At 35.5% G+C, this 12,984-nt stretch overlaps 2 protein-coding genes across 6 annotated transcripts in view; one reads left to right on the forward strand and one right to left on the reverse strand.

Moving 5' to 3' along the window:
- LOC110443739 overlaps positions 1-12,984 on the reverse strand; it is a 58,916-nt gene that overhangs the window by 13,895 nt on the left and 32,037 nt on the right. The window contains exons 1-2 of one of the 5 annotated variants that reach the window (XM_021488121.1): positions 12,366-12,400; positions 12,114-12,208 (exon numbers count right to left, since the gene is read on the reverse strand). The exons of 1 other annotated variant lie outside the window; for it this stretch is intronic. The gene's annotated coding sequence lies outside the window, so the exon portion shown is untranslated. Of the gene's footprint in view, positions 1-8,511; positions 8,541-8,606; positions 8,632-12,113; positions 12,209-12,365; positions 12,401-12,984 lie in introns of those variants that run through there. 3 more of the 5 variants (XM_021488120.1, XM_021488124.1, XM_021488123.1) reach the window with 3 other exon arrangements.
- The window catches only part of LOC110443738, a 30,822-nt gene continuing 26,644 nt past the window's right edge, over positions 8,807-12,984 (forward strand). The window contains exon 1 of the mRNA XM_021488119.1: positions 8,807-9,059. Coding sequence (XP_021343794.1) covers positions 9,017-9,059 — 43 coding nt within the window. The 5' untranslated portion in view covers positions 8,807-9,016. The remainder of the gene's footprint in view (positions 9,060-12,984) is intronic.

A 12,984-nucleotide genomic window follows, 5' to 3' on the forward strand; every position in this document is an offset into this window, starting at 1 on the left:
GTAAATCCATTTACATTCACGAGAAGATTCAATCGCGAAATAAAATTTTAGGCGAAAATATATTTCCAGAGATAATAACCGTCAATATTGAGATTACAATATCTAAAATGCAAATTGAAGTATTTGCGAATAAAGCGAACATGCACATATCGCGAAATAAAATTCACACACAAATTAAGTAATATGCAGTAAGAGATTTAGGGGTGATGACTAACAAAGGCTGCGGATCCTCAAACGTTCGTTAACTTAGCAGTAGTTGACGAACATCTGTGAAGTATAGGGAGTATACTTACTTACAGGTATCTATTATGGAGTCTTTGTGAAGTATTGGAGAAACGTGTTGGAACATATTGAAGTAAAATATTACGGGACACAAAACAAATGGTAGCCTACCTAACGCAAATCTAATAGAGACGGCAATAAAAACATTTCCATTCAAGGTGAAATAAATTAAAGTTATGGGTTTCAGTTCGCTTTCATACATCGTTGATATGAATGCAAACAAGGGGAAAACTGTATGAAGAGCTAGCACTTCCTGTTGAATTTGTATTTTATTCAGTATTTTGCTAGATTTTGTATCTCTATCATATCGTCCTATCTTATCTACTCTTTCATCACATTGTGGTTTTCCTCAGCACACCATCATGTGACTCGTTGTCATGCGTCAGGTGAGACTGTAGGTTAATATATAGCCTATATGTGGCCATACCAACATTGGGCACTGTCGTCATATGACGTTAGCGGCTTCGAAAATATAAACCCCCAGGTAAAACAATCTCTTGGATTGATGACCCTATACTATAAGGATAATCGTCTGTGTAGGTACTACTTTAAAATTAATCATATGATTTCATTTTTGATTTGTATTGTTTATCTTTTCGTGTCACGGTAACATTGTATTGATATGAAAACTAGTAACACTATTACGTCTGTAATGCTTATTCTTCGCCATTACCGATTAAGTATGTAGCATCAATTCATGCATATAATCATTAAATATCATTTTTTTTACAAATATCTTCTCTTATATATGTGGTTTGCTATCCACCAGCGATGACAATGTTGATGATACTTGTTAGGTATTACAGCATAGCGTGATTAATGATTACAGTCGTTTTGCTTTAGGTAAAGTTATTTTGGGAGATTTGTATAAATGCATAATACTTATTATTAGAGCTTAAATAGTGATAAATATTTAGTTCCCATTATCGCAATAATGCAGCTGCTTTCTGGGAAATGGTATGGATTTTCTCCACTGTCATGAACTTCACACTAATAAGAGGGGGCACTAGTCGAGTCATGCAGCCGACAGGAGTCCGGGACATAGTATTTTACAAGTTTACTGGTTCCACAATGCCGTCATTAGAGTTGATCTCCTCAGAGGCTCTCATTACATTCAACTAGGCAAAATAGATATAATCAACACATGCTTGTATAGTATATTGGGAAATATACCTCAGGTTTCGAAAATGTTGGGAAATAATCAACTTGGGCTGCAAGCGGCTTTATATTTTTCCAACACTTTTTCTCATTTTCATTATATATTCCACATTAATACACACGTATAGGTTGATTATTTCTTAAGTAACATTACCACAAGGACAGGATATAACACAATATGAAGAGAACAGATCTCCGTCAATGATCCCTGACCTGAGATAAACCCGGTGTTTGTTGGAGAGTCCCCGGGTACACGAGCAGGAAACATTATACGAACAGGACACCCGATACACAGGAATTCACTAAAGAGGCAATGCTTAAATTGCAAAAATATGATCTGCAGGATCAGCTAACAGAGGAATGCAAGATTGTATTGTAATGTGAATACAAAACAAATATCTCTGAGTGTGTGTTCGTACACATTGCCCAAAGACCGTTACTACTCACATTTTTATTATTAACACATCTGCCTCTTGTGACTTTGAAAGTGAGTAAATACATTTATTTGAACAAACTTAACCACCATCAGCACAACAAGTTATATGTCAAATATCTTGACTCTAGGCCTCAATTTTGTAACGTAATTTGAAAATGATTACCATATTTGACACTTGTGACCTTGATAATGTTGTGAATGTCATTTATATTAAAGAAACACGATAGCCCTCCATTATAACAACCTTCTCGGCTCATGAATATGTCATTTAAGATTTAGATATCTAAAGGCGTAACCTTGAAAATGGCTACGATTATTTACTTATAAAATTGAAAAACTGAGTATGCTAAGAGGCAAGCAAGTATCACGATTCCAAAACATTATAAATTCAACAAGTCGTTTGATATCTTATTTATACCCCCTTCGCAAAGGTTCTAAAGAAGATGTTATTTCAAAAGTTAGCTGATGATGTAAACACAATCCCATAGGCTCAAACCATAACGGTTCAATACAACAAGCATGCACCATAAGTTTAGAATACGTTCATTGCAATGCTCCGATATGTCTTGTGTTTTCTAACAAAAACCACATATACTATACACCTACCAAGGACAATTACTGCACAATTATTCCTTTGATATGAATAAAAAAAAACACGTCAACACACAATAACAAAATCTGAATTCAAAATCGATGAAAGATCTGTGGAACTGAGGGTACACTCAACAAAAGCAAAAACGTCATGACCACCACAAATAACTGCACGCGAAACCATGCGTTCCGGAAGATTAGAAGGGGAATACAGTCATCAGGTCTCCTACTAACACTATGAAAGTTTCCCATTCACCACTGATCTTAGACACAACTGCTGCGTTCAGGTCAAGATGAACATCATTCATGGCAGACAATAACAATTACATAACGGGAAATTAGGTCATGGCAAAAAACCCGTAAAATGTTTACTGAGTATATTGAAGCTTTTCCGATACAAACCCCTGGCTACGTAAACTGCCTATCCAAATATATTGCATAACATCTAGAATTGTTCACTACGACAAACATTAATCATGAGTTTCAATTTCAGAAGTACGTGGAGATTCATCATTGTCCACGGATCTCTATTAACATTGGAACATTGTATCATGGTCATACCAACTATATCTGTAATTAATAATCAGTGATGATGTAAACATATTTTCTTATATCCTTGTATTTCCTACGGCACGAAACCAATTATGATACATTTGGTATCGTCGGTAGTGCAATGTATTTATACTTTCGAAAACCTTTGTTCCATTTACTAAAATCTATGATTTTTGGGATAAGATCATTTCGCGAATGATCACTTAAAATCATTAAAGCATGCTATCTGTAAATCGCGAATTAATCACTAGGCGAACTAGTTAGTTATCATTAAGCACACAAATAGCAGTATACAAAGAAAGTGTTCGGTAATTCAATGTGAAACAAAATCGTTCAACAGTACCAATTTCATTGATGTTGTTGCCATACTTACTGTATCATTACATCTAGTGAAACCTTTGAGTTCAACGAGTTTGGATCACGGAAAGCTAATACGGAAATGTCGCCATAACTGTCAATTCACGGCAACCGGTACACTTAATACACATTACACAGACACGTTTCCTGTCTTTATAAATTCACGAAAATCAATGTCACTTATCTTAAAACTAGGAAACATTAAGTGCATCTAGCTATCGACACATCCGTTCATAACTAATACAAAACAGTAAAACTAAAATGTTTTCGGGACATCTGTTTAATGGTATATTTGTACCCCCGCATCGTTAATAATATACACGTAATATACACAGGTATACCAAAACTGCCATAGTTTTACAATAAATCGATTGCCATATGTGTGAACGATTGACGTTCTAGAAACTTGAACGTTTTCCGTGCCGTGTTAGTGCCATTCACTCCTAGTGGTGATACCTGTATTTGTATATTTGTATTAGCCACAGCGTCAGACCTAAAAGTGTCGATCACCAGTTTACTGTATATGAAGGTAAATCTAACACAATCATGCTCTCCTATATAGATCGTGTATAATCTGCCATTCTTTTGTATTCATCATATTGCCAGCCATTGTTATTATACTAATTCCAACAAATGGAGGTGACATTCACTTAAGTGTAGAAAGGTTAAGTATCACAAATATAAGTGTTTATGTTGTTAGGCTTTTAGTTTGCATTATTAGCCTATATTTATACCTACATGCTCTTCATGTTGATTCGTCATGAATGCCAATTGGAAGCATTTTAATACCCGTACTTAACAGTTTTGAAATATACATTAGATGTCAAACCTATGTTGATGTTCAGCAATTCGACATTCAGTTTAGATAAGCGTATTAGTCGTGTATGCTAATTGATAGAATAGAAGTCATCTTCCATAGAGGTTCGGTGGTATTAAACGTTACCATTATAATGTCCTAATGATGATAACAATCAGGCCATACCATTTGGTAGGATAATACAGTGACAATAGCATACAGTGGTAAATAGATCAGCTCTGATTGCAATTATTCGATTTGTAAATATAGAGATGATTGATCTGCCTTCAGTGGATATTCATAACCAATATAAAGTCAAATAGAAGCTTACAAATTGAACATGAAGTGCGCCATTTGTGATTCCACCTGGAATTTATGAAAAATGAATGTCACTAAAAGCAGCTCGATGATACATAAATGATACATAAAACATCTTGCAATGAAATAGAACAAATTTTTTCCAAACATTTCAGGTAGTTTTATCCTCACTTTTTCTTATTATTATATAGTATACATGTTAATAATAATGTTCAAGTGTGTTTGCTTATACAACAAAACGATTCCATGAAACGATATTCTTTAAACCAGAAAATATTCTTTTTCAGAAAATGAGAGCGGATGTCAGCACTTTTGGTATTTGATAGTGATTAGTGTTCAGTAGAAATCATTACTAAAATGACGTCGATGAAAAGGGTTACTGTCAGGTGCCATCAACACACAAAGATAAACTATATCACAACATGAGGACACAAAATATCATATCAATGGATCAAAACACCACAACGTCAAATTACAAAGATGAAATACACAATGCCACATTATTTCACAAGGATACATCATTACAGAAAGGAACAAACTAAACCAGAGGGTCAGCTACCAGGTATAAAAATACTACCGCTGAAAACTGACATCAAAATCGATATTTAAAGACAAAGGTAGGCAAAGAAGACACTTTCAACCAACAACCGATAGATCATGAATCCAAATGAAATATGTAGTAAGAAACGCTAACAACGTCTGAAAACCTGATATTTTGACGAAATTGCATTTCTGTATTAAATTGCAACATTGCAAGAAGCTACCGTAAAATTTGATTTGTTGTAATGGGGGTATTTTGTTTATGCCTGCCGTCGTGTTCCTTTTAACATCCTTTGTCATATCTATGCAGCCATATTCACAATTACATCTCCACTGGAACATTAATATTAAATGTATAAAATAGACCAAGGGTTGGTGTAACAGGGAATATTGATTGGGGTGATTTCCAAACTATTACGTAGCAGGAAGCAGAACTGTTTCAAGAAATCTCCTACACTGCCTGAAGTGCAACTTCTATTACGAAACAAGCTACATTGTTTAAAACACTAAACCTGCTACATGGTCTATAATACGAAACCTGCTACATGGTCTATAACACGAAACCTGCCACATGGTCTATAAAACGAAACCTTCTACATGGTCTATAACACTAAACCTGCTACATTGTCTATAACACGAAACCAGCTACATGGTCTATAATACGAAACCTGCTACATGGTCTATAATACAAAACCTGCTACATTGTCTATAATACGAAACCTGCTACATGGTCTATAACACTAAACCCGCTACATGGTCTATACTACGAAACCAGCTACATTGTCCATAATACGAAACTTGCTACATGGTCTATAAAACGAAACCTTCCACATGGTCTATAATACGAAACGTGCTTCATGGTCTATAACACTAAACCTGCTACATGGTCTATAATACGAAACCTGCTACATGGTCTATAATACGAAACAAGCTACATTGTCTATAATACGAAACCTGCTACATGGTCTATAACACTAAACCCGCTACATGGTCTATACTACGAAACCAGCTACATTGTCTATAATACGAAACTTGCTACATGGTCTATAAAACGAAACCTTCCACATGGTCTATAATACGAAACGTGCTCCATGGTCTATAACACTAAACCTGCTACATGGTCTATAATACGAAACGTGCTCCATGGTCTATAACACTAAACCTGCTACATGGTCTATAAAACGAAACCTGCTACATGGTCTATAAAACGAAACCCGCTACATGGTCTATACTACGAAACCTGCTACATGGTCTATAATACGAAACCTGCTACATGGTCTATAAAACAAAACCTGCCACATGGTCTATAATACGAAACCTGCTACATGGTCTATAACACAAAACCTGCTATATTGTCTAAAATACGAAACCTGCTGCATGGCCTATAACACTAAACCTGCTACATGGTCTATAACACGAAACCTGCCACATGGTCTATAACACGAAACCTTCTACATGGTCTATAACACTAAACCTGCTACATTGTCTATAACACGAAACCAGCTACATGGTCTATAATACGAAACCTGCTTCATGGTCTATAACACGAAACCTGCTACATGGTCTATAATACGAAACCTGCTACATGGTCTATAATACGAAACCTGCTATATTGTCTATAATACGAAACCTGCTACATGGTCTATAACACATAACCCGCTACACGGTCTATAACACGAAACCTGCTACATGGTCTATAAAACGAAACCTGCCACATGGTCTATAATACGAAACCTGCTACATGGTCTACAACACTAAACCTGCTACATGGTCTATAACACATAACCCGCTACACGGTCTATAACACGAAACCTGCTACATGGTCTATAAAACGAAACCTGCTACATGGTCTATACTACGAAACCTGCTACATGGTCTATAATACGAAACCTGCTTCATGGTCTATAAAACAAAACCTGCCACATGGTCTATAATACGAAACCTGCTATATGGCCTATAACACTAATCCTGCTACATGGTCTATAACACGAAACCTGCTACATGGAATATAACACTAAACCTGCTACATGGTCTATAATACGAAACCTGCTATATGGTCTATAACACTAATCCTGCTACATGGTCTATAACACGAAACCTGCTACATGGAATATAACACTAAACCTGCTACATGGTCTTTAACACTAAACCTGCTACATGGTCTATAACACTAAACCTGCTACATGATTAATCATACGAAACCTGCTACAAGGCTTTTAGCTCTAAACATACAAGTTCTGTAGCACTAAAGTTGCCACACGGCCTGTAGCAATATACTTGTTAATGTTATGTAGATCTTAACGTTCTAATTGATGTATATATCTTTTCATGAAAGCATACGTTGCTAGAAAACGAATATATTCTGAGCTATAGTTTACTGCATTCGAATGAAACGTAAATAAACCATCGACCGTGCATCCTCCCTCACTAATTGGTGCTCCGCGTGATGGGCCGACACAACAAACTTATCGCGTTTGTTGTCAAATGATTTTTAAATCATTCCCGTGTCTACATTTTTATTTACAGTAAAGCATAAATGAATGAGTGTATATATTTACAACAAAATAGAAGACTCAAAGGAAATCGTAATTTTTATCATCTATGAACACCTTATGGCTGAGTAATAAACGAATTGTTCCTCACGGATATAAACATAACAGGACCGTGCACACAAAGAACATTTTCCCTTGTGTTGATGGGTGGAATTAGTTTTCATCCGAGAAAAAAATTCTGATAAAAATAGGGCTGGGAGTCGAGAAAGCGTTTCATCTTCAGATCTGACCGGAAACATTCTTTTGCTTTTTTATGTCATGCAATTGTTGGGAAAGAGGAGCAAAAGTGAAAAGGATGGGAAGGAGGTTTGGAGAAGTGGATTGGGGAGGGGGTCGATACCGCAAATAAAACGCCTGTTGAGTACAAAGTGAGCAGGCATACTTCAAAGGAAACACGCACGTAAAAGCATATACCGAGATCGGAATATCTTCCCTGCCGATGCTATTCTCATAGAGCTAATTAGCAACATAAATTTATCACACATTTTTCAAATCGGTGGCTCTGCACATCCTTCCGCTCAGCGTGTAATAAGCTGTTACGCAAGTCTGGTTTAATTTCTTCGCCAACTGCTATAAAAATCAAACCTTTTCTGCATCACTATACATCTTAGTTATACAGCGCCCTAGACAACCCTCCAGACATACAAATACAACTGTAATAATCTGCAGCTTGGTTGTCGTAATATGGTTAATGTATTCGACTCAAGTCATCACCTGGGGGTTTATATCTTAAAACCCATTGCACACGTGCTGCCTCAAGGGGGCTTACAGTCGAACATTAGTCAACCCTAGAAAGGTGCAAAACCATGATTAAAATCTAGAGGTAGTTGCACACCTGTGTATTTTAAAGTAGGTGCTGATACCTGTAGTTTTCTATTCCACTACACTAAAACCGGTGGGTGATATTAAGTAACAGAAACAATACATACCTACAGAGGACTCGCATATGGGTAACTGAACTAATTCGTATGCACTACAAAGTTTAAAAAAATAAAAGTAGATAAAATCTTGTGCAAAGATCTACCTATACTCTCAAAGAAAGAAGATATCCTATTATACACAAAACAGTGAACAGCCTAACCACGTTTTCGTCACATCTGACCGCTTTGACGCTTTCCGTTCATACTTTAATAACAATACACCCGTCTAATAACATCCATGCAGACTTGGCCATCCGATCCGGGCACTAAATTATATACAGCCGCCATTTTGTATCGTCGTAAACCAGGTCACGTGACACGTCTGTAGAACGTGCGGTGTGTAGTGGGCAGACGAGAGATTTGCTATCATTAGAGAGCTCCACTGATACACCTTACACATAATGTAACACCTGAGCTTTTCTATGCCACTATTGTGGGGATTTTACCTGCTTCGATGTGAAAATTAAACCAGTTAACATACAGTTTGTCTACAAAGTGAACGAATTCAATCAAAATGTGGATTTATATGGTGTTTTTCCTTGGATTAACTTGTGCAGGTGAGTAGTATGACATGTACAGGTGACAAAAATCAATTCAGAAGATAACACGGGATCACACGTGTGCTCTGAAAACAACAAACTCATTAAAAGTCTTTTTATTATCATCACCATCAGATTCGAGCAGCATGCATACTTTAATTTTGTGTTACGAATACAATCGATTGATTAACAGAACTTCCATCCAATGGTTCAATTTCCGTATGGATAAGATAATGCATCTAAAGACTTTGCAAAGATAAAACAAGTATTCTTTGTTCACATGTTTAAGCCTAAATGCGAATACATGTAGTTCCTATCGGTGGGCATTTATTTTAAATGTCAATGTATCGATGACCAGCGCATGTAATTAGGAATATATAATAAGAATAATTTGTCATATTTGTTTCTAGATTTATGCATCCTTTCTGAGGATCAAATTAAGTGTATACAATGTGTTGTCCTTGCTATTTCATACATAAATGACATAAGGCTTGCTCTATTGTACAATGGATATGGAGTATATCTTAAATGTTTACAATTCTACAATGTTATAAACTGTCTGCTGAATCCGTGTGGGTCTTCTGCCGAAGGTTGATATAATCGAGTGTCGTCAGTTTCATTCAAACCTTAACAAATAACTTTGGCGATAATATTTAAATATCATCAAGAGACAATAATATACAATTAATTTAACTTAAAATATTATCGGAAAATACTGCCGAAACATAAATACATGATGAAAATGATTTACAAAAGCAGGTAACCTTCATCTCTGTATCTACTTACATCGTGGTGGCATATTATCGCATTAATCTTCTATTTGTCCCAAAACTATTCCACTAATTTGTTTATACATATACGTAATTCGTCTTAAAAGTAACATCACACATTCATCTTTCAGGTTTAAGCATTAATTAAATGGTTGTTGTGTAATCGTATACCTTTGTCAGTTTCTTGTCAGTATTTTTCTATATGAATGACGAACAATTTCTTAACTTTTGAATTCAATTAAAGTCTGTATTACAAGGTAAACATAGGTCCGGTAAAGGTGTGCCGGAATTACAGCTATAGTCTAAATCATATACACTTAATAACGGGGGTGTTTGCACACGACAAATGTTGTAATGATTGTGTGAAAATATACCCCTGTTCAGTGTAAATAACACGGGGGTTAGTTTGTTCACAGAAAGTCGTCTATTATACCTGTGTAGGTAGTAGCAAGCAAATGTTGAAGGTCAATAGGAAACAGTAGCAATAGTTAAAAGGTGACTGTTTAAACGTGAATTGCACATTTAGATAAATGAGGTAAGAGTTCATATCAGTATGCAAATACCAGTTCTCAGTGAATGATAAAACAGTTTATATAAAAGCATTCTATAACGTATACGCGTAACGCATTTTGTCACGCAAAAACCTGTGTACTGTAAATCAGATCATGTACGCGTATCGCAAATATCGCAAATTTGTTCCGAATCTAATTTCTGTTGGGTTTTTTTCCGCGAGCATGTAAAAATGCGTGGTACTTTTCGTAGTTTGTGATCTAATAGAGTCGTTCGATTTTTTCTTAGATCTGATCATCTTGCGGATAAAGATAAAATAAGATACTCGCACGATACATCGTACTTGACTTTTAATGTACACTTTCCAGACAATATTTACCTAATAACATGTATAGCTAAGTACTCCATAAAGATGAACACCTATACCTTTCAAAAGAATGTTTTACTTCATCATAGTACTTTTATAAGAACCAAATGAAGTATATGCCTATACAAAATCTGTCAATGTCTTGTATATATTTCTTCTTTCAAATACTTTCCCTTGTCGCTTTGGTCAAATAAACATCTGTTGGCAGGTACATAAAAAATGCATTAGTTTAATGCACAATCATTTTAAGAAAATCACTATTGCGTTGCATTATTACATTTTATAATATGTCATGGTAAATAGTATAACGGAGATATCAAGCCATGATGATCGGTTAGAATTAACAGCCAACGAGAGCCAGAGTTAATCATCATTTTGATTTTTGTTAATCTAGTAGGAAATTTATTTTCTCCCACACGAACAAAAGTAAATAAAGATGCTGCGACGTCCCGCCGGTGAGATAATTTCCCACTGTTAAGGTACCCAAAACATAAACCAAATGTTGGGAGAGATGAAACCTGTAGGAGATGATGTAATTCATAAATGTGTTTGTTTGTATGTTTAAGTAAATTCTGTTCGTTGTTCATTAAGAATTGTTGGTTTGAAAGAAAAACAACATCTACAATTAAGGATTGAACTTGCATCGTGAAGTCAATTCCTTAACAGCTGCCTTACTTTAATACAGTTATAAATACCAACACAAACACACTTAAACATAAAATTTATCTAAGATCTTGTGATAACATGACTCGGGTTTAGAATTTCATTCAAGTGAAGTCGTTTTTAGACCTTGTAGAGATTGCTGAATAGACAAGGCTTGGATTCTACCTTTGTGACCCCCTGGTATGTACTTTACGTATATGTGTTCTATCACTTTGAAGTTCATACTCAAAGCAGGTAGGCCCTTACAATGTTTTCATTAATAGATCAACTTACACTGTATAGGTTATAAGCTTTAGAAAAACAACATTCCAGCACACGGCCATGATGCGAACTTGTTTTAAGTCTTTAGGATGTTATTTGTTTAATACAATTTAAGGCCAAACTGGTAACAAATGAATGATCAAATAGTATATTAGTTTAATTGTTGGATTGTGTTTTAAGCGTCGGTGTATTCGACGTTTACTGCCCCAGGTATTTTAAAGCTGGTATTTCTACGCATCCGAAATTCTACGGGCGTAATAATTCAATGGAAAATATGCTTAAAATGAACATGTAACATAACATGTACACAAAATCCGTTATTCAGCTTACATAATGTGTCAAATCTTTCCATTGACAAAAGATGAATTACATACTCATATTTGCTATCTTATCATGGGAAATGTAACTACAAGTAGTAGGACAGTTACACCTGGTACCGTGACTCAGCTATTTAAAAGTGTGAACAACAATATCCCATTATCTCCACACGTTATTACTTACTTTTACTCAATTTGCCTAATCGTCAGTCCGTCCAGCTTATTCGATTTCTCAGTTATTAAGCGTGCACACGAAATATCCAACTGCTTTTGGGACACCTGGAAAGACAATTATGGCGGAAATGTTTATGATGGCAAAATCGTTATAAAGATATTTTCCTTTATTTGAATGAAGAAACGAAGATATGAAACTGAGTAAAAGAATTAAAATCAGTTGTCGTGTTCGTTAATTCGCTTTAGGCGTATTCGTACTAACCGTGGACATCATACCTTTCCTCAGACGACGGAATACAAATACAGTCAAGGTTCCAGGCGCTCAGACGCCTAATCAACCATCAATCACCATGGTTTTTTTTCTATTGCATTCACGTCAAACATGTAAAGATTTTGTTTTGCAGGATCTATTTCCAGAAAAAATGTGACTCGTCAGGAATAAGACATAACACGATTGATGCGTATCGTTACGAACGCATCGACCTCCGACACTGCAGTAAACGCACACATGTTGTTAGAACGCAGAAATAATGTAAACTGACGGTGTAAACTTCAGGTGATTCTCTGAAAGCTTTTACCAAACGTTAATATTTGCTCGTATAATACGGTGTGAGTGTAGCAAAAATACAGTTCAGAACAAAAGTGTTCAGATGCTATTGAAAAGTGATTTGCATGTGACTTGTTACGTTATAAAATCTTGACTACAAGTCGTAACTTTACACACAAAACAGACATTGTTTGCAATGTGCAATCCCCTTTAAAAGAAACAGATGGTAATCGACGTTTCATCTGTTATAATGATTTTTTTCCATATACTAAAAGATTCACTGTGACATATATGTACTATACTTGAATTGTGTCATAGTTCAAATATATACGCT

The sequence above is a fragment of the Mizuhopecten yessoensis genome, unplaced genomic scaffold (assembly GCF_002113885.1).
Source record: "Mizuhopecten yessoensis strain PY_sf001 unplaced genomic scaffold, ASM211388v2 scaffold716359, whole genome shotgun sequence".
NCBI classification, from domain to species: domain Eukaryota; kingdom Metazoa; phylum Mollusca; class Bivalvia; order Pectinida; family Pectinidae; genus Mizuhopecten; species Mizuhopecten yessoensis.